The 26,208-nt window shown below is 41.7% G+C and overlaps 1 protein-coding gene across 3 annotated transcripts in view; it reads right to left on the reverse strand.

Moving 5' to 3' along the window:
- macrod2 (mono-ADP ribosylhydrolase 2) overlaps window positions 1-26,208 on the reverse strand; it is a 343,095-nt gene that overhangs the window by 83,683 nt on the left and 233,204 nt on the right. For all 3 annotated transcript variants that reach the window (XM_037466486.2, XM_037466487.2, XM_062566512.1), the window contains one exon: window positions 20,774-20,895. In XM_037466486.2, coding sequence (XP_037322383.2) covers window positions 20,774-20,895 — 122 coding nt within the window. The remainder of the gene's footprint in view (window positions 1-20,773; window positions 20,896-26,208) is intronic.

Below are 26,208 nucleotides of genomic sequence, written 5' to 3' on the forward strand. Positions count from 1 at the left end.
TTAATCTATTATCAAGACACACAGTGCGATAAATTACACTAAGATTTGCACAAATAATCAACTTGACAAATGATCAATATCTGCAAATATCAACATGCTGTAATATTATTTATTAGCTACCATGAATTTTGTGAAAATCATTAAAAGCTTCAGCTTTTTGATGATCTTAAACTTTCCCGAAGTCAATGTAAGTGAGAGGAGAATGTTTACTGAGGGAGCACCTCTGTCCATAGCATCTATTCCTGTGCACAGTGGATGAGTTTATACGGTCTGCCCTCAATAAATGTTGGTTTGTTAAAGCCACAAAAAAGTGAAGAAAGCTACAAGTGAATGTAATAAAGTTCTACAGACAATTTCAGAAGCAGCCATTGCATGCAACAATTTAAGAATAGCTGCACTTAATTATTGTTCTTCTTTCGGGTCAATTCTGGGCCACCGTGGAAGCTATTTTGATAGTTGTTAGTGTACATACCACATACATACCCTCGCTTACATTGTATAAGGTCCGGTTTTAATTAGGACAGTCAGCGGGATATGTGACCTATGATTTGTGTTTTATGATATTCTTTTACTTCTGGCTGCTCATTAGCAGTGAGTCAGCATGTTCGCATGCGCCCTGGCATGAGGCTTTGCCTGACATGTTGGCTTGTTGCTGATTTTCTTTGCTTAGGGAGGGTTCAGAAATTGGTCACCAGGGAAATTATTCTGTTGCTAGGGCTCCTCCCTAATCTATCACATCACTTAAAGTGGAGCACCTTCCCTCTCAGAATCTCTGCACACTTATTTAGTCCACAGCATATTAACTCCAGCACAGAGTGGCTAAAGTTGTCTTTGCTGGAAAAACTAAACTTCTGTTACACGTTTGCATCTTTCTCATTAAGTGCTAACTATAATCACCATGTATTTACACTGATATCCAACTATTCAGATTGGTTGAATTTCCACAACCACCACCACTTATTAAATGATTTATTCACTCCTGAGGGTGTCTGAGTTTTGCAAAGTCAGTGCTCATACAAGTAGGTCTCTTGCATTCCACTGAGGGCACGGTAGCCTGCAGCTTCCGGTCATTTGTTAAGCAGCAGGAAATTACACGGTAAAGATGACTCAACCTGTGGCAAAAAGCCCTGCAGTACCTAGCGCCTTCTCATGAGCAGACAGGAACCGGCGAGAAACCTATGTGGCTGCCGGGGGAGCACCTGGTCTCGGCTGGCTGAGTAAATAGCGCTGGACACAGGGTGCTGCCCCCGTAGCTTGAAGCCTCCAAGCCTGTTTGCGGAGGGAAGCTCTGCTTATAAATCACAGCAGCGAAGGGGGACCTTGTGCAAATACGACCACAGGTTTATTATAATTCACCGCTGTTGCCAGTACAGTAGGAGGCTTACATCCGTATCCACATCAGAACATGAAACCAGGAGAATCCTCTTTGTTGACTTCTGTAATGCTTTAAGCAGGTAAAACCCGCCTGTCTGACTCAGCCACCTGCTGCTGCTGGGAGACACATGTCACGGTAACAAATCAGGATATTCAAACATGACACGTTAACACCCCTTTGTTCTGCATATTACCACCCTCTATTCTAATACGAGAGCTGTTTGTTTAAGTGTCCTTATGCTAAATAGAGGATGGAGGAATGCAGAGGGTGAGGAACCTGGGGCTTAATGACCCGAGTCCCATCACCATTTTTATATCTTCCCTCATCAAATATATCTATTATCACCATCTGAGTGTCCATTAAGGAGTCAGCACCACTGGCTCTGTTTACATGCAGGGTCTCACTTACCATAATACTGGGAAACACAGCTTATCAAGGATAAGATGTTTTCATGCATCTTTGCCGATAGAGAACCTGAGTAAACAACAGCAACAGAACATTCTTATCCTCTCCGTCAGCAACAAAGTATGAAAATTGGCCACCACTAAGTAAATCCTGTCCCCGAAGCACCAGTAGGTGACTCATACGGAGGGAAATAAATGACAGCCTGGACAACAGAAACGTAAATAATCCATAACGCAAGGTTGTGGTTGACAACAAAATGTATCTAACATTTTGTGCGAGTCTGCAGCAAACAGTGAAAGGGATGCAGTGTTCACCTCGTAGCTATAAATGTATTGATGAAATATGACAGCCATCTAAATATGATCTTTTGTAATCAAATGTGAGGTTTATTAGATTATACTAATCAAAAGATTAGAGTGCGTTGTGCATGTCAACTATCAAGTGATATATCTGTAATGTGCACAGTTCAATAAATAATGACTCGTGATTGCGATTTAAAAAAAGCCAATATCAGTTGTTCACCATATTGTTTGGCCTTAATGCAGCTACTGTTGTTCTCTGATTTTGCTTATCCCACATATGCACATGCAGCCAGGGGTTGAGTCGAATGGGCTGACAAAAAGGTGTAAATGCTGAACCCTGTGGATAGGGCAGACCAGTGGAGCAAATACAAGCAGCTACTGAGCTGATGGCTGCTTGATTCATTGGTCCATGACCAGCTGTATGCTTGATGAAGCACAGTTGGCCCTAAAGCACAAAGCCACAGCGTACAGCTACACTAAGAGGTTTTTTCTTCAATATGGTCATTATATTGAGAACTAGAAGAAACTTTTTACCGACATATATACTAGATAAAGTGCAAACCACTACATTGATTGTCCAGTTTTGGGTAGAAAACTCAATTTCATTTATTTTTATGACCATGAGGTTCTCTGGTGACACTGAAAGACAAATCGTTTAAAACAGCAATGAGATGATGGTCCTCTGAACTCAGAGCCCATAAAACCAGACGCCTGCTCATATTTATATAAGAGTACTCCCGTTCCAATGAAATTATATCACTGACCACTGAGCAACTGTAAGGCGAAGACTGAAGAAAATAATTCACAGTGGTCCAGCAAACTGACTGACCTCTGCGTGACCCACACATGAGTGACATCATTAAAATGAGTAGGCGGCCAACAGGTCAGTTAAACTCAATAACAAAACGTACTACTCCACTGCACCGTTACTCTATACAGCTGTAGGCATGCTTCACGGTCAGATGCTTTTTTAAGTAGAACGTATTGATTAGATCAGCGGACCACTGGTGGCTGAAACCACAACGACTCTGCGGGCTGATCTGTGATGTTGTGCAGTGGAGAAAGAGCCTCAGACTGTAATAGACTTGCCTCAGAATCACTGGGCCTTTAGTTACCTCCACTCAAGAGGGAACCAGGGCCCGTTCTTCGTACGTGGTTAACGGATAATATTCAGGATAAGTTGACGTAGATCAGTCTTTTTGGTTCCCCGAAGCAGGTTTGGGTAAGTCGCCATAGCAACACATATAAAAAACTTGAACCTGCGCAGGTTCATTCGAGCCAGCTGGATTAGTTCGGAAAAAAAAGTCAGTGTCTCACACTCTCTGGTGTCTCACACACTGTCTCATACGGTCTCTCATACTGTACATGTCTGTCTTGCGCTCCAGAGAACATCTGGAAAGCTGCTGCATGTCATGCTCTTTGTAAAGTTCCGTTGGTTTATTTGCCGCCTAATAAACTTCTGGATGTTTCCTATTTCAATTGATCAAATGTCTGATTATGAACAATTAATATGTATACTGATTTGCTCATACACAGATTCACACACATAATAAAACTCATAGATCTATATGGTCATCTACACACCTTTTCCCACAACTTGCGCATTTAACTCTGATACTTTTTCGGGCTTGTAGACCACGCAGGAGGGCGGTGTCAGTTTTTGCAAAGATTTTATGATTTATGGAGAGACTGTGATGGACGTACAGAATGAACAACGTAAAAGATACGTTCAATTCATCCGACAGAAATGATTCAAAGTTACATATTATTATGCGATCGTCTCCTGCTCGTCAGCGGAGGAAAAAGACCGTTTGCCGTTGTATCGTTAAAAAAAATTCTGATTTCGGTGATCGACTCTACGCGCACGATTATCCTGATGACTGACATCTGGATGAAATTAACGAGACATTTTGAGCGTGGATCAGCCTTTGTGGAACCGAGATAGCCACACATCAATCACCTCATTAATTTGAGCTGGATAATGGGACTTTTGATCGACTTAGTTGAACCACGCTATTTGAGACAGGTTGTTATTTTCATATTTTTTTGAGAAGCCTCACTGTTTTGGATATTGGAGGAATTGCAGTGGCAATTAATTGTAAATGGAAGGTCATAATTTGACCTGTCAATCAAGAAACAATTGACGATGAAACTGCCTGATGGAATGAATAGTGAAAAATAGCAATTACCCGACATCTACCAATGAGCCATTAGTGAGACGAATGTATCTTTTGTTTAAAAGCTTGAATTATTTCCCAATTATTTTGATCATATATCCGCTTCCTTTAAAGATTTGAACTTTACTTTAATTAACACCATCACCCAGACAGTAGTCCTCAATGGTCTAATGAATTTGTATTGAATTTATAACAAGAGCGGTGACAATATAACGTGTATGAAGCGTTTTAAATTCATTCTGAGATGTAAGCATAAAAAACGGTGAAATGATGGAAAAAACTGTATCGTTGTTGATTCCAAGCAAAATGTTTGATTCGAATATTTGAACCTCAACTCTCAGCAGTGTAGGAGACACATCTTTCAATATGCCTCAGGATCTGCAAAGCCTGTGATTATTCCATTGAGTACTTAAGAGATGCAAACACATGGTGTGTAGCATTTTAAATCATTTGCATTTTGGAAGCCTAAATTACAGGTGGGCATATAGAAATGATCAAAGCAGCGATAGGAGGATTCTGTTGAATCCATCAAACGCCTGTTTCATAAGGTATCACAAAGTGAGAATGCCTCTGAATGCTGAAGATGAAATGGAGCGAGAGATTCAAGCTTTGCCATGTATGCCGCAAATGCAAAGTACAACCAGAGCATATGTGGATTTCCAAATATCCATATCCCTTGTCAAACTGTCTCAGTAGAGATTAGAAGCACAGGGAGCCAAGAGATTAGATTTATCAATAATCTTGAAATATAGCTCACAATTTGTACCACAAGATCAGATGTGTCCAAAGTAGTTACATTAAATACTAACAAAGTAAAATATTAACCAGCTAGTGTTTTACTTAATACATTAGATTTCTGTTCAGAAATCAACTTTTACAGCACATTTAATTGGAGAAAGGGGGAGGAAAGGGTTTTCTGTTTTTGCAATGTGAAAGCAATAGCCTTTGGTACTCTTCCAATGCAAGTCTACTAATTAGACGTTTTTATTTCCATTTCAAGGCCTCCTTCAATATTTTTCAAACGCATCATATCAAAATGGGCTTCAAAGCAGACGCCTCGCTCTGAACTTTGAGGTGACAGGACGGCACTCCGATAAAGAGATGGCCTCTGTCTTTGTGTCAGGACTGATGCGAGACAAAAATCATGCTACACGTTGCATACATATCGCTGCCGTCAGTAAACGTAGAAATAAAAAGCTATACACAGCCCACATTCTGTGACCAAAGCCTCGCTGGCTTCCTTATACTGACCAATGTTGTTTGAACAGAGCTACCAAGCAGCCACCGCCGACATCTAACGGGAACATAGATGTCTGATGATTAAAACCGCTCGTCACTCTGTGGCCCTGCATCATTTAAAATATTTACAGTTTGATGAGCACTATGTGGTTAGGGGTTTGCTAGTATTTAGGTAATATGTGTAGGATGATTGTGCAGGGGTTACAGAGGAGTCTGTATAAGAAGTTACAATAGGTTGTTGATGAAATCCAGCGTTCTGATTGGTCGAGAGTGAGTCACGGGGTGTGCATTATTCAGGTACCGTTAGGTGACATCTCAGTTTTTAGCTCGGTGGCGATCGAAAAAAGACTGGAAACAACACAAATGATCGATTTCGGACAAAGCGAGCTTTCGCAACAGGACAATTAAGGTGGACGCCGTGAGCGATGTGAATGAATGAGAGGGGGGGGGGACCCAATGCTGTTTACATGCACCTACGGGGACTATTTTTCTCTACGGAAATGCGATACACAACGTGTGGTGGCTAACACTATTTTGTGCTGAAAGGCAGCTATTTACTTACTATTCATAGTCGGGCCTAACAACAACCCAAACTTACATTATTGGACAGTACGGCCTCTCGTGCCTTAGTGCCTAAGTAAAACATAGAAAGTACATGTGGCCGGCTGGGTTGTTTAAATGATTGTGGTTTATATGAAAGTAGAGATTATTCTGAGCTGCAGCACAATGATCCCCAGGAACACAGGAGAGGCTGTCAATGAAGGAAATGATTGTTTCCTGACATCAGGAGTTTGGATATGAGTGCACAAATCTATATGTATGATATGAACTCCCAAAAACCTCCACGCCATTCCCTCCGTCGTATCTGTTCACAGCCTGTGAAGGCTGACTGCAGCACCACATCCAGATACAAGATCGTTAAATAGATATCCTGCAGAGAATATTAGTTTGTTTACACACACTTCAGGAATTTACCAGGTTGTTGATTTTAAATGACTTAGAGACACCATAACATATTGTTCTCGGAGTTTTATATTCAATGTATACTTGTTTAGAATGAAAGAAGTTGGGTAATATAATATAGATCGGAGATCTGTACACAATCATAATAGATGATAAAATAGGCTATAACCACATTTCCCAAAGCACTACATACGAAATAAAATGTAACATTTGTTATGAGACCCAACCTCATTAAATACACATCGTATGGAGCTCTCTGTGCAGGCGTAGTGACCTCTTGGAGGCACAGTGAGTACATCATTATTATTGAACCAGAAGAACACATTTTGCAATTATACGTTTACCAAAATATACATTGTATTCTTCTGATTTCTTAAGTGGCTTTGTGCATTACTAATAATTAGACAGAAATGTAAAGCTTGTAATGTTTTTATCAAGTGGATATTGAATGGAGGAGTTGAAATCCACAAAACAAAAGCAGGGCTTTTTCCTTCATCAAGTTCTCCAAAACTGGTGATAGCTGATGCCAATTGCACAACTCCAGTCATAGATACAGTATGCTGGAGTGAACTTTAATCCAATGCTGTGCGACATGCAGCTTGTTTCTGAGCCAACTAAGACAAGGACCAGATGAATGAGCACGCGAAAGAAATAGAGCACCCAGGCTGAGAACTTGAAGGCTTTTGTTTAACGTCTGTTGGAGACTCGATATTTTCCTTTGCTGCCAATATTTGTGCTAGAGTAAGCTAAACACGTGGCTGGTGTATGTGCTAAACGTGCAGTGATGAAATTGATATTGATCTTCTTGCTGTGTGTAATGCTCTGCAAATTGGTAAATAATCCCAAAATGTCCAAGTATCCCTTTGGAGTCTGGGTGCATTATTTTAGTGATTACACAGGCCTAGGATTGCAAAGTATAGAAAAAAGTTTGACATGAGAAAATGTACTTTTTAATACATTAATGTCAGGATTCCTCAGCCTATTTGAGGCCTAACTGTTGATTTAAGTATGACAAAGTAACCATTTATGCATTAAAAGAATCTCCATGTATACAAGAACTTTAAGGGGAGGGAGGCCTGGTCGTCCGGATAGTCCGGGGTAGAGTAGGCCCAGGCAGCGCACTTTCACTTTAAAGCTCCCCCAACGCGTAGAGCCATAAATCTGAGCTTTCCCAGAGGTAAGGGCAAGACTAATTAACAATAGCCAGATCAGAGGTCAAGGCCAGGGCCGTATTATCGTGACAAAACAGCGTTTTTCAATTTAAGTATATACCAGTGTGGTGCCGATTAAGTAATACAGCTTGCAGTACTGTGGGCAGGTAGACAAATGTATTTACTGTAAACACTAAATTGCATGTTCTAGACATAAATGAGATTAAATGTTTTTAGTCAACTGGCCCTTTAGATGTGAAGACTGCCCCAAGAGTTGTCAAATAAAGTAAGACGTTTGATGCAATGCATAGCTTAATTTAGTCAAAGAATTGGTTTTCAATGGAAAAATGGTGAGCTCTCCCTCCGTGCAGACCCGTGGGCCTTCCTCACACACTTTGATCGGAGCTCTGATGATGGTGTGGCAGGCACACTCGGGAAGAAGGATTAGGGCTAGGAGGAACACAGGGACTGACAGAATCTTTTGTATTTCTTTCATCCTTATATTGGGCATCCCAGCAGAGAACATGCAAACCAACGCTTTCTCCAAGGGGCTTCCTTTTTTTGGGTGCAAAATGCTCAACTCTAAAGAGAGATCAGAGGAGAAGCCGGCTCATTGATAAGCATATAATGGCTCACTTAAAGAGAACATGCATTTTGCTGAGATGGGCGCATGGTTCAAACTGGAAGCTATTAGTCATTCTGTCGGCTCATTTCCATGTGTGTTTCATTGTCTCATGGGCAAAGGCTGCTGCTCCTTCCTCGCATTTACTGCACTCACAGTGGGTCTAATGATATTCACACCTACGGCAAAAACGAAGGGCCTTGTATCTCTTTGTCTCCATATGAAAAGGCCCTTCAAAGGGGACAATGCGGACGCACATTTCAGGTTTGTGCACTTTTCTTTGATGAGCTTTTAGCCGTGCTGTTCTGGAACAATATAAGCTTGCATCTCCGTTTTACAATTAATACACACTAATAGTGAATCCACTAATGCAGACGTGTCTTACGTAAGGTGACAAGGAATGTCAGAAGAACAAATGCCTGTTTGAGTGCTTTCTTGTCTCAGTCAGCGTGGCTTACTGCTCTTGAGCTATACTTTGAAGTTATGAACATAAGAAGACGTGGTTATTCCTTTGCTAAATGTGCTCCTTCATACATGATCATAACACTATCAAGCCACCTTTTACTTCATCCTTCCATCCACTAAATTCAAATTCAGAAAAATTTGAGTTACATCGTGGATTAAAAAATAATTGTATGTCCTGAGGCATCAAATACTATTTCTACATTAACAAGTCACTCTCGTATTCCTGAAATAGTTGAATAAGCACGCCAGAACTCATATCAAATAAGTGCTTGTTTAGTGTAAAGTACAACAAGAGGTCACAGGCTCCCAACGGGCACCAGATCCAAACACTGCACAGAGGTGATGAGATGAACTGCTGCGAGGATGCCAGATCTCTTCCGTTGTCACTGCATGTTCCCTCATCTGAAAATGTACCCACACCAAGCCCAGCTGCTGCCATCTGAATCTCAGTCGCTGCTTGGCACCCTCAAGGGAAGAGCACACAAAACACCTGCCTTGTCACGTAGGAGACTTGGTGGCGGGTACAGCGGTATTGAGGATCAACAGATGTGAAAGTGTTGGTAGGAGTGCTCCCCAAAGGGTGTTGCCATCTTCAAGTAGTCCTGTCACTTTTACACCGCAGTGCAGGATATGGTGTGTGAGACTGTAAAGCAGTGCTTTGAAACATAAGAACGTTAGTGGATTTATTCTAAAAGTCTAAAAGCCTTCTGAAGGATTGCCTTTTCTAAATATCCCACATGAGATTTATTTGACCAAGCATCCAGGCCTAATCAAAACATCCCCTCAGACACTAGCTGGATACAAGTTGAACTCCTTTCCACAAAAATGAAAGTACAGAGAAACAAAGAAAACTTCTACTCAGATTTGCACACCCATACATTCAGCATTTAAGACGCACAGGGGAATGAAGGAGAAAGGGTATATTGTTTGAGTGCTTGAGGCTGTGGTCATCCTTAAGGTGCTTAATAGACCATGTCGCCCACAGTAGCTGCCAGGCAGGCCGGGAAGAGTGGAAGATCCGGAGAGAGAAAGAGGGTCACCTTCATGTAGAGACAGCTTTGTCACACTGGGGCCATGAAGGGAGCCACTCTGCCACCCGAACATGGCCCAGACAATACATGTCTATGGCCAGCCAAGCAGAACAACAAATCACCCACCTCCTCCAGACTTCAACCCTCCGAAAGAAGAAAACAAAACAGACCCGGAGAGACTTCAGGTACTGGATAAAAGTAGTTCTTCCTCCGTGAGAAAACTGTATAATTGCTCACCGAAGTGCAAGAATTATTATTATGAAAGCTCATTCTTACTTGAACACAATCATTTTCTTATTAAACATGCCATCAACTGCACAAATACCACTGTGGATATTATCAAAATATCCGGATGCAGTCTTTTTAATCTTTACTTATCCACATCCATATCAAAAGGAAATTAGGACGACAACACAAACAAATAGAAGAAGCAGTCTGAACATAGGCAACCAAAGGTAAAAGTTACAACAAGAGGATTGAGTAAGGGGATCTAATGCAGTCAAATCCCAGAGCCACATTGCAATGTGCTGCTATGTTGGTCTGAGCACAGGTGCATCTCTAAATGAGGAGGAATGAGAAGGGACCCAAAACCCAACCACATCCCAAATGAAAGAGTGGGGACACGCCACTCAAGGTCACGGTGAATTGTAGGAGCATGGGCACGGCAGATTGATTGGGAGTACGGGGAGCAGCTGGCTGAGAGGAAACAGGAAGGTGACTGAGGGAATCACCAGGTGGCTCAGGTGAATTATCAAACCGTCTATCCATCTCGTTCTGTCTAAGGGCTGGTTTCAAGTGGCCCTCTTGTGTGTGTGGCTTTCCTCTGGAATGGATTAACTGGAGAGTTGTTGCTGTGCTTTGATTTGATCTACATGGGATAGGATGCCCCCCCCCCCTAAATGGCCAGAGGATAATACAGCTAATTACAACTTTCTAAATGTGGAGTTCATCATGAATATTGATAAAGCATTAATTAGTTACTAAAACTGGGAATCCAATTTTCTCTGCACCCAATACATCAAATGTTTTTGGAGCAAAAATGTACTGCATCACTTCATGTGGATGAGTATTTGTATTTGTTTGCATTAAATAGTATAATCATAAAGTTCAGTGACAATGTCTTGAAACAGAAAACACTTGATTGGCTTCAGATACTAAGACTGATCAGTAGTATCAACAGATTCTAATCATATTTCTCATGAAAACAGACCATCATGTAGGTCATCGCCATTATATCTGACGGTGATCAATGGCAAACCACATGCGCATTGCTCATGACGCAGCCTTCTTCCTGAGGAGACAAGGACTCTGCAGAAATGGCTTCAGCTGGGGAGCCAATCATTCAGCACGTCAGGAGCCATGATGAAGCAAAAGCAACGTGCATGCTTATCTTAAATAACTTGCGTCCAGTTTCATAATGGAATATCTTCACTGCAGCGGGGAATGGGAAATCCTGTAGCACGGTGCTTCTTTTAATTGCCAAGTGCTCCGCTGAGTGAGTTCAGATGAAATAAAAATCCAATGCCAGTCAAAAGAATGCCAGGAGAAAATCTTTTATAATATTTTCTTTTGGTATTCTACTCAAAGCATCTAAAAGGCATCATATTCCCGCCTACTTTGTTCCATGGTCTCCTTTACACACTCTTTGATCTCCTGTGAGGGGGTTAAGACCTTAACAATAAAGATCCCCACATTTGATTAAATGCATATTGTCCGCACCAGGGCTTTGTGAAGTGACATCAGATATTAATAAGAGTGAGACTCGGAGGTCATCCGGCATTCCAGGCAGGCAAGCCATTAAAAGTGACTCACCCCTGTCTTTGCCCCGGCAGGCTCTTCATTCACCAAATGACAGGGTGAATAAACCTTTGGGTTGCCTAGATTCAGATGTATGTGAAATGAGAAGGATGGATACCTTTCCAGCAATAACTGATTTCAAATTGAATCTGTTCTGTGGTCGTGAAAGTTGCGGCGTAATTTATACACTGAGTGTCTGACATTTACGATATCAAGGTCACTGGTTGACAATGAAAGAAGTGTTTAATCTGCCAAATTACCCCATGAAATAATCATTTCAGTAGGCCTACTTCATAATGATGTAATGCTAACATGTCAAATCAATTTTAATTAACTTAGAACGGGAGAGAATGGGTACGGTGGGGGCTTAACTAAAGTGTTGGGTAGAACAGTTGCTGGGGCAGAACTAAGCATCGTACGCCTCCGTGGCAATCGCCAGTATCAAAGCCAGCACTGTTAGAGCTAATATATCTCCCCCATAAACCTGTGGAAGGGGCCGCATTGCTGAGTAGGCCTAGATTGAGCCAGTTTAAAATTGTGAGTCAATCAGCAGAGGCCAGACACAGTGCGCCAGCCCTCGTTAGCTGTGACCTTGGGAGATAATAATGGCACTAAACTAGGGTGTATGTGTGGGGTAATAGCTCTGTGATTAAAGAATCATGTAGGAGAGCATAAACAGTGGCGTGTCTGCCAATGCACACAGACATTCGTTCACCTGAGCCCGCGGGAAGACTGCTGTGGTTTTGATAACTGAATGTTGAGAGGACAGGACTTGTAACTTATGTTATGTTTGTGGATACAACTTGAGTAGTTAATCATTTTGTGGTGAATCTGGGTTTAGTCTCGATGTTCTTGTTGATATGTATAAATGTGGGCTGGACAACTGGTCAACACAACATGCACCGTTCCCAACAACACTGATGGTGACAAGCAGATGGGGACTATTATTTCATTTCAGATGTTATACCTGTCCTGAATGTAGATATCTAAATGTGCACTGAACCACACATAAGTATGAGCAACGTTCCCTATGCTCCCAACACCTGTTAGCAGTCTGCATCATGCATTCTCACACAGGGGCCAAAGCTTTAACAAAACACAGCAAAGAGTTGTGCTCAGGTTGGGAAAAGGCTTGATATGAACACTCTGAAGAAATCCTGCAGTCAATAACTGTAAACAATCAGAGCAGAAACTACAAGTATGGCATTAGGATTCAAGTCCCAGTTTGTGCTCAACAGGAAACAGTCAAAGCATTTTGGGTAAAATATCAAAATATAGTTTAAGATTCTTATCCAAAGCATTTGATTTGTATTAATTATTCTCATCATTGAATTCTACCAAAACATCAGAATTAAACCAAACATTTCAGTCTGTAAATCTTTTACCATTTGTCTCTTTCCTGTTTTAATTTTTTACATAAAAGCAATAAGTGGCTTGCATTAATCAGAATAGTGGTTGCATTTATAATCAGAGCAGTGCGGAGAGCTGATCTTACATTTTATATGTGTATGTACCTGTTGGAGCATGACAAACTACTAATTTGTATATTTCAATGTAATAATGTCTGCTTTACCTTCACTTTCGATACCATGCTCATAATTGCTACTTTGTGAAAAAGCCACAAGTAACCAAACAAAAAAAAGAAATTGGCGACATTCATCTTTATCTGTTTTCTAACCTTGAAAACATTTCACGTGTACAGCCAGAGCGACAGAAAATGTCCCTTGTGTGTCAAACCCCGATAGAGAGACCTTGTACTTCGAGGCAAACACATCTGTATGACCGGCGACTATGATTGAACGATAATTGGGTGCAAGCTTGTTGAAATGGAACCCTGTGTAGACCAGGAAATTCCAGTTTCATGGACACGGCCGCGGCAAGGTCGCCACCGAGTTCAACACCTGGCTTCATAAAGCCGAAAATAACAGAGGGGAGAGCTCTGGTGAACACGAGTCACAACTAAAAGTAAAAGTAGGACTTGACTTCTGTTTTAAAGCTACTAAACTAATTTGTGTGAATACAGTCTGCTTCTTCACCATGTGCTGTGAGCTCATTCGCTGATGCAGAGGCATGTTACACGTCTCCCCTTGTGATGAAGGTGCATTAAGAGGAACGCACACATTCAGCACTCTCATCACTATTCATTCGGTCGTAATTAAAATATCCATCTCTAGTGTCAAATTGAAAACTTTGCCATGAAAACGAGATATGGGGGCACGTCGGAGGTAGAAGATGACTCAATGATCTGTACACCACTAGCTTACCACACAGCTTGGATAGTCCCACCCACCAGACAAAGACTCTGGTGTGACCACACACACGGAACCAGTACGAGGCGTCACCTCGGTGATAGTGCTGCATTAGTAATGAGATGACGGTCGAGTGAGACAGCTCTGTCCGGCTTCACTCATACACAAACACACACAGCACAGGCGCTGTTGGCTGGACTGAGTCCGCATGGTGATTAACCACAATGATATGAACATGAGCTCATTCCATCAATGTCTGCTGCCGCTGAACAGCAATCTGTGGCTTGACTCGCTGGAGACGCAACTGTCCGGCTTTTAGAGAGGCCTGCTTAGCATGTAATGTGTATAACATGATTCTTTCCTGTTCGGCTTCGTTGATGAAAGAAGAAGCATTTATCAGGTGGGGGAGTAAATGCTTGACTCTAAACAGATGGGAGCCCACATTAGGAAAAGGAAGCATGCAGATAGACGTCAGGGACGAGGTTGTTTTTGTTGAAATTGTACAGTTGAGCAGGCATCAAAGCAAACAAGATGGCGCTCTACGTGGACTGTCTCTCCTTCAGCTTTTCTCTTGTCATTGTGTTCTCTGTGTTCGTCAAAACCAGAATATTGTTGTCAAGGAAGACGCGGACAAAGGGCTCGAGTTTCTTCTGCATTGCCGACATTCCTCAGGTACTGTATGTTTAATTAATGCATGCTTATTGTGGTGTACTCGTCTTGTGGTGCGTGGCAGGAAAAACATCTGTTCAATCAACAACTTCCTCCGACAGTCCCTCCGTTGGTCTATTCTCAGAGAGTACCGCAGAGGGATGTGTGCCTCATAGATATGCAGCAGCTTGTCTCCAGGAGATTTTCACAGCAAGGTAGAGCAACGGAGGAAAAACATGAGGTGAAACCAACCTGAGCGCTGAGCCGGAGTCTTATACAACTTGACTGTGCTTTAGTCCTTAAATAATTTGAAGGGCCTTTATTATTGTCAGAGCGCATTAATTTAGAGCAGAACCGCTGCCATTGCCCTCTCAGAACATCTAGGTAGAATAGGCTTTGTAGGAGGCAGGTTTTAGTCCCTCTGGTGATTGCTGTGGGCTTCCTGCGTGTGTAATCAAGACACTGGCATGTTCACATCAGTCCACTCCACAGAGACACTCAGGAGATATACCTCTTCAATCCCCATCAACTGTGATTACCCCTCTCGAGGTGTGTGGAAATGTCACATTTTACATATCCTAATACATTACCTCGCATACTTTTTCCCTGATAGGATTTTCAAATGACGGTGATATTGCAGAGCTTCCTCCCGTGGCCAGACTTCCTGCGGTGGTTAACTCCTCCTGAATCAGGACACTTGGGTAATTGGGGTTCCGATGGCCATTAGTGTAGGTGGAAGACCACCACAACCACTAGCGGCGTAATTGGATCTAATTGGCCCGGTGTTGCCAATGATTCGGATCAGATAAATAGCACTGCCTAATTTTAAATGGCAAAATGACCTTTTAAAAGCTGCAGTCTAATTAACCTTTGCGTTGCATGCAGGTACTGTATGTGGAAAACGGCTGAGAACAACGTATGGCTGACTGGCCTCTTTGCAGCCAGTCACTGCATATCCCAGCTAATTGCTGATTGGGTGTTTGGATAAGATAAAGTTCTCTGCAGCACTGACTACACGAGCTGGGTGTCTTTTTCTGCTGTAGACCTTCAACAGGATTAACACAAAGGGATAAACAATGGTAGAACGCTTGCATTTTGTAGTAAGGCATGATATCAAGGTAGAACAGAAAAAAACACTGTTGTGAATATGCTTTAATTTAGGTGTGAGACAAAAATGTAGAAAGAAGAAAAATATATTTCACTTGAATTAGCAAGCAAAAAGTTATGTTATTGGCTCTTTGCATCATAGCATAATAAAAGTTATCCAAATATTGTCAAAGAAAATGAGATCAAATGAAGTACAAAGCATGAGCTCTATGGTGTTCTCGGCGATCTGTCGTCCAAGCAGATCAGCAGTAAACCTTTAGTTCTTCCATCCAAATTAATGGCACAGTTTACTTTGCTGTGATCAGAAGCCAAGTATGTGCACTACCCGGCCGCCACACTCTCAGACATTATATCATGGAATCTGGAGAGGCTTGCACTCACGGACAATAATTTACGACGAAGGGTAGAGAATCTCATGAAGGAAAAAGTTTCCGCACGACATGTTCAGTGCATATATGAAAATAAATTAATCACCTGGGAAATCGGGGAAACCAAAATGGAATCGGGCGGAGTACAAGTTGTTATATTTGATATGAAAAAAAACACACATTCACTCCAAATGTCACAGCTGGCTTACATTAATAAAGGTGAAACAGTGAACGTTAGCCATACAGTTACATAAAATGAGATATCAATAAGTCAGCCTGCCCTCAATGACACCTTCCACGGTCGCATATCGCCGTGATGCAGTGCTTTGTTCTTCACTAGTGTTCCCTGTCATGTTCCGCTGATTGTGTAGTAGGGCCATCAGTTGTCATCTTTGAGCACCGTGTGCATGCTGTGTCACTAGAGGATGTTGTTTGAGAAATGAATTGTGGGAACACAGTGGTGCTAAATGAGGGAGCTAATGCTTCTAGCAGCCTTGGAATGAGCCCACCGAGAAGGGTGGCTAATCCTGTTATTCTACAACATTCATCTCCAATCTGTTGGCTTTCAGCATTTTTCTCACAACGGGAAAATTGTAGCTTCAATTGTAGCAAATTGTGGTGGGTTATGACTGCAAAACACTTCCACGCCTGGGAATCAGAGAGTGGGCCACTAAATGCTGTCTGCTACCGTGTCACTGTCAAGCCTAAAGACAGAAACTCTCAGAAAGCGTCACACTGTGGCCTGTCAAAGGAAAAACAAGAAGGAGGCTCTGTTGGGTACCAGATCATTAATAACAACAACAAAAATGCTTACTGTATATATTCATGCAACGAAACCCTAAGGACTAAAATCCTAACTATTTGGGTTAAAAGCACACTCCCCAAAAGCCTAAAAAGGAGGCTAAATTAAATGAAACAATAACGCTGTTTTGAGTAAACACGGATATTGTTTTATTCTAAAAGGTCACAGTCTAAGGGGCGTTTATTACGGTTTCTTAAACAAAACAGAGTTCCAGGCTGAATGGCTTCCAGATGGTGGTGTCCCCCTCCACACAGCCTGTCTGCTGCTTCCTGACAGATGCTACGCCTGCTTCCAGGGGAGAATCTGATCAGCCTTCCATGACGAACCAAGACACGGGACCTGCATTACCGTCTCCTAAGTTCCATGTATGGCTTTCCAGCCCTTTCTGGAGAAGGGCCCCCCAAGGGCCGCACCGTACACGGATACAGCACACACAAACTCACGAGGGCATTATTAAGATCCACATTTCCACATCCAGTTTCTTTCACTGTATAAAAGCCTAATATTTATTGCAATAGATGAATCTTTCAGTTACTTTAGTTAATAAGTTAATGTGATTGGCAGGTGTCAGTCAAAGGCTAAACATCTGCACGGCACCTTCCCTCAAACACTCGCAAAGGAATTACAGATAATCTTTGTTTGCCATTTGTCATTTTTGGCAATAGACAGTTGTCCCAGTTTGGGACTGGTAGTGCAGCTGTTTCCAAATAGAAGATAATTATGTGATGGTCCGTATATAAGAGAAAACATGATGAGACATACATATTTATATTACATGTCCTGGTTTGAGCAAATATTGATAGGCTACAAAAGCATTTTTTCGCTCCCACGACTACAGAGGCAGTGCTATTATCGCTATTTATGTCTGAAATAAAACAAAAATCCATATTTGTATCTTAGCTTCTTTTTTGGAAGCGAACGACAAGCCGTAGTGTAACAGGCATTGGGCAGAGGAGGGGGCTGTTTGACAACTGCTCATCAGCCCGGAGCTGCAGCTCTGCACACGGCCTGCAGAGCTCCCACGGCTCCCCAGCCGACCGCGCATGCATCCTGGCTGTGGTCAGCCGGAGCCCCGGGAGCGTGGCAGCCTGCTGCTCTCTCAGCCGCAGCAAAAAAGCACTGAAGCGTACGAGCCCTCTAGGCAGGGAAGAAATGAAAGAACATTGCCACCATACAGGCACATTCAGATTTCCCTAGAAGATGCACGTAAAAGCCTTGGTGGCCACAAATACACGCTATCACTTTCCAGCATGCACTGGAACCAAATCATTTGGAAAACAGAATGCAATCGGCCATTTGCTCATCCTATCTATATCCACAGAGAAAGATAGTGGGGGCTTGAAAGCCAGGACTGTTGCAGATAGCTCTCAACGTCAGTGGGAGGGTTAAACGGCAGGTTTCTTAGCTCTGGATTGATTGTAATTATTTATTTTTTCTCTGTCTTTACATTTCAGCCAATATCAGCATGGCAAATTATCAATAAGTATACAAAATATAACCTACTGCAAATTGGATTTGAGATTTCTCATGAAACACTTAAAACTGAATGTCTTCAGTGTTATAAGAAACATCTTTTTTACTTGGCACTAAAATGACAAATCTTGCCAATTATCTTCTAAAAGTAAAACAATGTAATATGGCTCTAATTTAATTTCCTTCATGATCCACTGTCTGAGCTGGGACACAAGAAATACTTTATGAGCTAAAGGATATTCATTAAAGCCATTGTTCCAAGATGTTTTATATTTCATGCAACGGCAAGAATAAAACATAAAAACTCGTACACAACCCATATGAACAGCCAGGAATTGTCTTCACTTGTCTTAACCATTATGGTTGAAATAGGGCACTTACTGTAAGTCACTTTGGATAAAAGCGTCAGCTAAATGACATGTAAAGTCAAATTTTTAATATTTCCCACTAGAGCCTTGAATCAGTGCCCTCCTGATCACATAGAAACAGGAAACACTCTTCTATCTCCTTCTGGGGATTCTACTAAATGTTCACTTATACGCACTGAGCTGCCCTGAGGTAAAGGAAATTTATTTTCCGCCTTGGAATTCTACGGTTTTCCCAGTGATGTCTCTGTCTTGACATGCTGCAGTCCGTGGAAGAGTTTGATGAGACGGCTGAATGTGATAGCATGCTGTTTCATAGCCTAAAGGGTGGCTTTGAGCATTAAGAAACACGGATTACCTACCTAGCTTCGTTTCGCTTTAATCTTTCATGCTCAAGTTTATTTTGTGTTAGGCTTTGTTTTGACTCCTATTCCTTTGTAATGCCCTGGAATCCCCATTAGGGAGCCAGCCGTCTTGGATTCCCAAATGTAGCCCCCCTCCTCTGCCAACTTTTTAGACCCACTTGGCAGGGTGCCTGTCCTCGTGGGATCTCTTATTTCTCGCACACAGTAGAACTCACTGTGAGACCCTTTCAGTGGAGTCAAACTGGGCTTAGTGCTGATCAGCTAACCAAAAACGTAGACACAGTGTTCTGTGCCAAGAGACCGCAAGACTGTCTGTTAAGATCAATAAGGACTAGAGAACCCTTCCCGCCTTTCTTTTAGTGCGGTTTGCATATGGAGGCTAGATCAAGGCCTCATCACCCTCCGTTGTCCTTGCAGCAAGGAGATACGCAATGGACTAGTCAGGCTCACCCTACAAGGCCGGTCAAATCACACCACTGTTTCCATTGAGGAACTGCTCAACCGAAAGCAGCTGTATAAATATATTCCAGGCTGCTCCAAGGAAAAACAGAAACTCTGCTTCATATATATATATATATATATATATATGGATAATTCCATAAATAAATCAGTAAATAGGCCTAAACTAAATAAATCCTTTGGAATTTGCCAGACACACAGCGAGGATTGGACCATTAGTGGCTGAAGGCAGAGAAGCTGGTGTTGTTTTGTTTCACTGAAGCCTGAAGGGCCCGTTGCTGCAGAGTGGGCCTCGCCTCTGCCCTGGAAGCCTCCAGCCCACTAGACTAAATGATTCTATTGTTTTAATGACATTGTAATGTGATGTCATGCTTCGGGATCGTCAGATCTCGTTGTGTTTAGACATGCTGCTGATTTTGATACATTTTAAAAGACACTTACCACAACAACTTCAGTAATAATCCTTTTAATTGGTACCTTGAAGAGTCTGTCACGTTCATACTCATCGGTCATCAACAGAGCAGGAATTCGGTTACAATCATCTTTAATGAAACTGGCCCTTATCTTCCTCTCTCCGTTGGTAAGTATACTTCTATTGATTGGCCTCTGCTGGGGCTACGGGGCAGTAGGCTGGTGCACAAAATGGTGTGACACGGATTTGTTTCCCCTACGTGGGAAGGGCAAATCCAAATATCGCCTGGACCAGACTAGAACGTAGGGTCCGGATGGAAGCCTGGGTACTTTGTGAAGCTGCTGCCAGCTGTGGATTGTGTGGCCATTGTCTCATCTAAAGCCCTTATGAGTCACCCACATTCAGTAAACATTGTTCTTTTCTGCTGTTTGAAGGAGAAAAGGCATCTTTCAGAGGTGACACACTTTGCAAGATGCATCTGAAGTAACTCTTTGGTGCTAAACCTTTCCTTCCTTTAAAAATACAAAGATACTAAATCAAAAATCGGCGTCTCCACCATTAAAGAATTTAAGAAAGGTCGCAGCTTCTCAGCGACGGTAAAGGAAAAACTGTGCTGTGGGTGTGTGTTCAGTGGCAATGTGGAGTGTGGAACCAAAGGCCTGCCTTTCATTTTATCACAAGCCAAAGTAGTCGGGATTAAAGCCTTCATTTGACAAACATGAAACACTACCATTTGTTGTGTTCTCGGTTGCTTTTGTTTAAATAAAGAAGATTAAGGCTTTTCAGAACTGCATCTGAAATGAATGATTGCTAAATCCTTTTGTTCTTCTACCTTTTTAAAATTTCCTTAAATTTTCAAACACACAGCTTTTCTCACTGAAAGCTTATTCTCTCTCAAACAAAACACAGAAGCACATAATTTACTTGTTTCAAGCTGCCCCGAAAACAGAGACATTTCTCCTCCGACGAGTGTAAGCGTGTGAGCATACTGTACTCACCACAGTGGTCAAGTCATGTTCCTTCATCAGCCTGAGAGAGCTCTGATAGCAGGAGGTGAGGTCGCTGGTCTCGGTAGGGCCCACATGACCTCTGGCCACCGGGCCCACGGTATGGATCACATCTGTCAGAAGGGGACGACACAAAAAGTCCATTTCAGCACAGTCTACAGGTACCAAGGCTGCGTGATAGTAGCACTGTGTAGCGTGAGGTTAAGTGCAATGCTGTAATGCAGCCGAGCCAAGGTTGAATGATTCTGCAAAAACATCATCAATATCGTCACAAAATATAATTAAGTTGTTTTTCATCGTAAGACAATTGGGACTGCATGAACAAGCCACGGCCCGAACTGAATGCATTTATTCACTAAATGAAATGGCAGCTTAGATAGAAAATCAATTACAAGATGATTTGATGCCGTCTCCTCAAATATTCATATCTCTCCCTGTACTCTTTCCCTTCGCACAGTAATGTCTTTACCTGTAAATCACAGGTCTCCTTGTCTGGCCTGGCCAGACTGAGGAATGCAGACTCTTAATTGAATCACAGGAGTGATGACAGGAAAATAGGAGAATTTAAGCAGTGACTTGACAGAAACATAACCTCCTGCATTCTGCCTGACTACCCTTGGCCTTTTAAGGGTTTGGTAAGGCAGGTCAACAGCAATAAATAGAGAAGCAACTCTCCATCACCCACCAAGCATTCCACAAAAGTTCATCACCGATGTTGCATTTTTGCATCAGACTGCCTGGGAGAACGTAGTTTCACTAAACTGTATAAAAAGTCCTACAAACCAGAAAACGTGTCAAAGGGTTTGTGAAGGTTTGGTTGCACCACTATGCCCTTTGTAAAGCAGGACTCACATGGCCATGTCTCATACATGTTTTTTCTGCTTGTTCAAAAGCAGTTTTATAACGTACAGTATCGGCCCTTTTCCTCATTTAGCAGTAGTGGCTGGTGAATCTCAATTCATGGCCCGTTAAATATTTATCAACTATGACTCATTGGAATTTAAAGAATCAAGTCTTTTTTGCAGTGCACTGAGATATTAAACACTTTCCAGCCATGAATACTGATGATCGGGTTCAGGTGAGGGCATGACAGGTAAACACAGCGGCCCCATGTGTTTTCTCAAACCTAACCTCTCTGTTTATTGATAATATTAAACAATTCCCTTTCCCTCATTTACCCTCCGAATAAATGAAAGCAAGATTACTATTCCACTCGATCATGAATCATGTATTGATTAAATTGAGTTCTTAGTTGTACGTCTGATTGCTTGATTCGGTTAAAACAAACGGGGAGCCACTATAATCGTCTTTCACTGGTGTTTCCCAAGTCTCTTCGTTTCTTAAATCTCTTTGTGTTTGCGAAAGGTAAGAAGAAGGGGATCCGCAGCTTAGCTGAGGTCGGGGCTGTAATGACAAGCTGTCTGACGGATTGTCTTTTTCTAGAATAGCAGGCCAAAAGTTGTGGTTATAATGGGGCACGCTTTGTTGCATAATGGATGCATCACAGAGTTCTTCACTACTAGAATGGAAACATTTCAATGAGACTGTAGGCCAGCGCCCTAAAACCAGTGAACTCATAAACAATTAAAGAGTCGCTATCTCACCAGTACTGACGACTCCACTTGTTGTAAAAACACTTCCTCTTCAAATAAATATTCATACAGCTGTGTTTTTGTAAGGCGAAAGACGCATTTCACTTTGATATTGCAGGCGGGTCAGTAAGTTACTGTAGAGCCCCAAAACACTCCGACAGCTGCTTCAGTATCTCTGTGACCTTAAACACAAATTAGCTTGGTCTTGTTTTTAGTGGAAAGAAAAAGGCACAGTGTCTAAGTCAAAACCCCATGATTGTTTGCAATAAGATCATAGAGGCCATCCGTTTGCTGTAAATTGAAGAGGCCTTTCTAGATCATAATTAACTTGCAAGCTTGTTCTGAAAATAGTGCAACAGTTCTCCACGGACACAAACAATAATTCATTCAATCATTTAAATAGAATTAATCAATAGGGGCACGTCAGTGTAGTGCATTAGTTGAGGGCATTTGAAGCTTCAAGGTAGTCTTGTCTAAAGGTCTCAGCCGCAATGTTTTTCAATTCAGAAATCATACAAGATTTGCTTAAATAGTTTGAAATGCTCTGAATGGACCTTTTCATCTTCTATCAAGAATTGCATCTATTAGCTGACAGACACATTGGGGTGTATCAGTCTAATCATGTATCTGTATCAGAGGGACATATCGACACGTGTATACCATACAAGAGGAACAGGGATATCTATTGTAGCAGGGTTGAAAGGATTAAGAGCAGCCCTCTTGCACTTCAGGGGGTTAGAATTGAATGCAGGGATGACAATAGGAGCAGAAAAAACATCAATAGACATATCCTGGTGAAACACATTAAAGGGATGCTTTAATTCTGTATGTTGTAGACATTTCAGACATTTTCAGATTTTCACATCAAAAGTCATGCTCTGCAGCTGTCAAATGAAAAAAGATGGATTCAGTTTCCGTAGGATTAAATGAATAAATGTGCCAACGACGGGGAAATAAAAAGCCAATCATTTCAAAATTAACCTGTTAAGTAACAGACCAGAACAACCTGATTACAAGAGACAGCTGTGGATGGATCGCTCTGAGCATTTAAACCAAGTCATTAGGGAATCTAACGGAACACTTCTTCATCACACAACAAAGTGCCCGCTCCACACACCTCCTTCAAGACCCTCGGCCTGCCAATTCCACCAGTAGTTAATGAGCTTCCATTCCCAGCAATGTTTTTTTAGCAGTTTTTTTTAACCACCCAATATCTCCACTGGATTTGTTCATTGTGGTCTCTTGCCTGGGGCTACAAGGTCAGTAACACAATTGAACCAGCAAAGACTGATGATTGCCATTCAACCCGTGCTTTCTTTCCCCGTGAGCCCGGAGGCTCTGCAAAGAAAAACAAAAGAAAAACACCAACAAGAGAAAAACAACCCAGAACTTTGGGTTTTGTTTATAAGAGTTAAACGATGATTACGTGTTTGGTGTGAGGAGCAAGTAACGAAACATACATGGACTGATGTTGTCTATTGTGCTGTGCGTATTCTGCAACACACACACACTGCGAGTTAGACAGCAAATAAATGTACATCCCTCTGTTTATGTCTGAACATGCATCTTCTAGTTCTATCAGCATGGGCTGCTTTTGCTGCTGACTAAAAGCTATCCTAACAGGGATTCAGTGACATTGTTGCTCCGTTTTTTTCTTTTCTAAATGGAGCAAATGTGCCAGCGTGCATGTATTATCCCAGCCATTCTAGACTAGACTTATATGATCAGCACACATCTCTACCACCAAAAACCAATGATGTGGGGAAGCACATAGCAAGCTGCAAAGTCACAGCCAATTTTTTTATTTCTATTATTCCCAGCAAATAAGCTTTACAGGATACACATATACGGAGGAGAATTTCAAAGACCTTTGTGAGAATCCTCTTATCTTGTCCTCTAGTTTGTTGGGCAGAGTGCCATCTTTCAATAACAGGGATCCTTGAGATGAATGCATCGCGAATGAGGGGACATTTGCTCTTAAATGTTTAACCAGTGCAAAGTGCAATAATAACTGCAGAAGTAGAACAAGACAAAATGTACTTCTCACATCAAACTAAACAGCATATTTATTAAATCAATGAATAATTGAATTCAGGAAGAGGCCGTGTTGTAGAAGATCGGGAAACCAGAACCGTTACACAGTGATATTTTCACATAACTACATAACTTTAGCAGGACATTTTCTGCATTTATCAATTTTATCAAGACGAATAAAACTGTTTTTCATTGGATTGCAGAAAGCCTGATAAATTCTGATAAGTGTCCAGTGTCATTTAACATGTTTTCGTTCCGGATCAAACCAGCTCCAGACTGACACAGAGAAATGACTAAAGGACACTATCAGAAGAAGAACTGTGACGCAGCATACACATTTATTTATGCAGAACCTTCAGATGATGCAATATGTATGCAGCTGCATGTAGGAAAAGATAAGTATCAGATTGTGACTTCATGTCTGCACCTTTGTGATTATAAAAGTCTCCTATAAGGAGCAACAGGATAAATAAATGGTAAGTCTGGCCTGCTCAGGATGGACAGGACACAAAATAACCAAACGAAATTTGAAGCATGTGTATGAATATCTTAGACAAGCCTACTAAATATTCTTCAGCTGAATAACTACCAAAGGGACATGCTCACTTCAGAGACGTCACTTTCCTAGCAACTATAAAATCTTTTGAAAATATCCAAACTTAATTTAGAAGTGAAGTGTGGTGCTCTTTCAGAGAGGGACCAGCACTTCAGAGCCTAATCAATCTTTCATTTTGACTTGCCTGCACCGACTTTGAGGCTGTTTTTCCATTCCCCATAATAACAGCTACTAAAGGCTTGAACACGTTAACTGTAGTGTGAGTGCTCCTGCATGAACCCGTTCTTGCCAACAACCGTTAGTACCAAAGAGATATGTTGATACGGAGGGACTCATTTATATACATCATGATTCACAAGAGCCAGCAGACAATAATCAGACCACTTTTCTGCTGCCCATGGCAATTATGCTCAACACTTAGGAATCAACAAAGCACATAATAACTTTGAGTCCATTACGAAATTTATTCAGAATTCAATTTAACAGCAGACACTATTTTGTATGGTGAGTGGACTGTCGGCCTTGCAAGTATTAAGTGTCTCAGCAAATTTCTCACTGATGCTGAAAATCAGTCAGATCATCTAAAAGTCCAGAGGTGCAGGAGCTCAGAAACCATCCAACTCTCACAGCTGGCTATGAAGCCAGCAATATCGTGGGATTTCTTAAAACTAGGAGAAGACGCCTGGTGATGTGCAACAACTGCCTTTCTCGTATTATAAGATTAGATTGAGACAGACTTTACAGTGTAATGCATCAGAGACAATTGGAGAGAGAGAAGATCAATAAAGTACCTCACCACTCGCTAAAATCACTCGTCTGTGGGCCATTAATATATCGGATTTCTTTTTTTTCCCCCCACAGATAACGTAAACAAAACAAAAGGGGAAACGAGACACGGAAGTGAAGAAGAGCGAGGTTCATTTAAAGTTCAATGCAACAATGAAGCACACAGGGAAGAATTCCATAGCTACACATCTCTATGGGTTAAAATGACAGGATAGACTGAATAAAATATAGATAAAGTCTCTGTCGCATTGGTTCCTGGCCAGCTGTGAAGCTCAAAGAGTCCGCACAGTTGTTATGAACAGGGTTTTTATCATTATAGACCAAAGCGTTTATTGTATCAGGCCAAAATGTGGCTGTTTATGCTCTAACAGTCAAATTAAAGCATCAATCCTTAAACCTTCCATTCATGCTGATTTTCATTAATAAGTGCTTGCACACATCTGAACATGACAGGAAAT

This window comes from Pungitius pungitius, chromosome 13 (genome assembly GCF_949316345.1).
Source record: "Pungitius pungitius chromosome 13, fPunPun2.1, whole genome shotgun sequence".
NCBI classification, from domain to species: domain Eukaryota; kingdom Metazoa; phylum Chordata; class Actinopteri; order Perciformes; family Gasterosteidae; genus Pungitius; species Pungitius pungitius.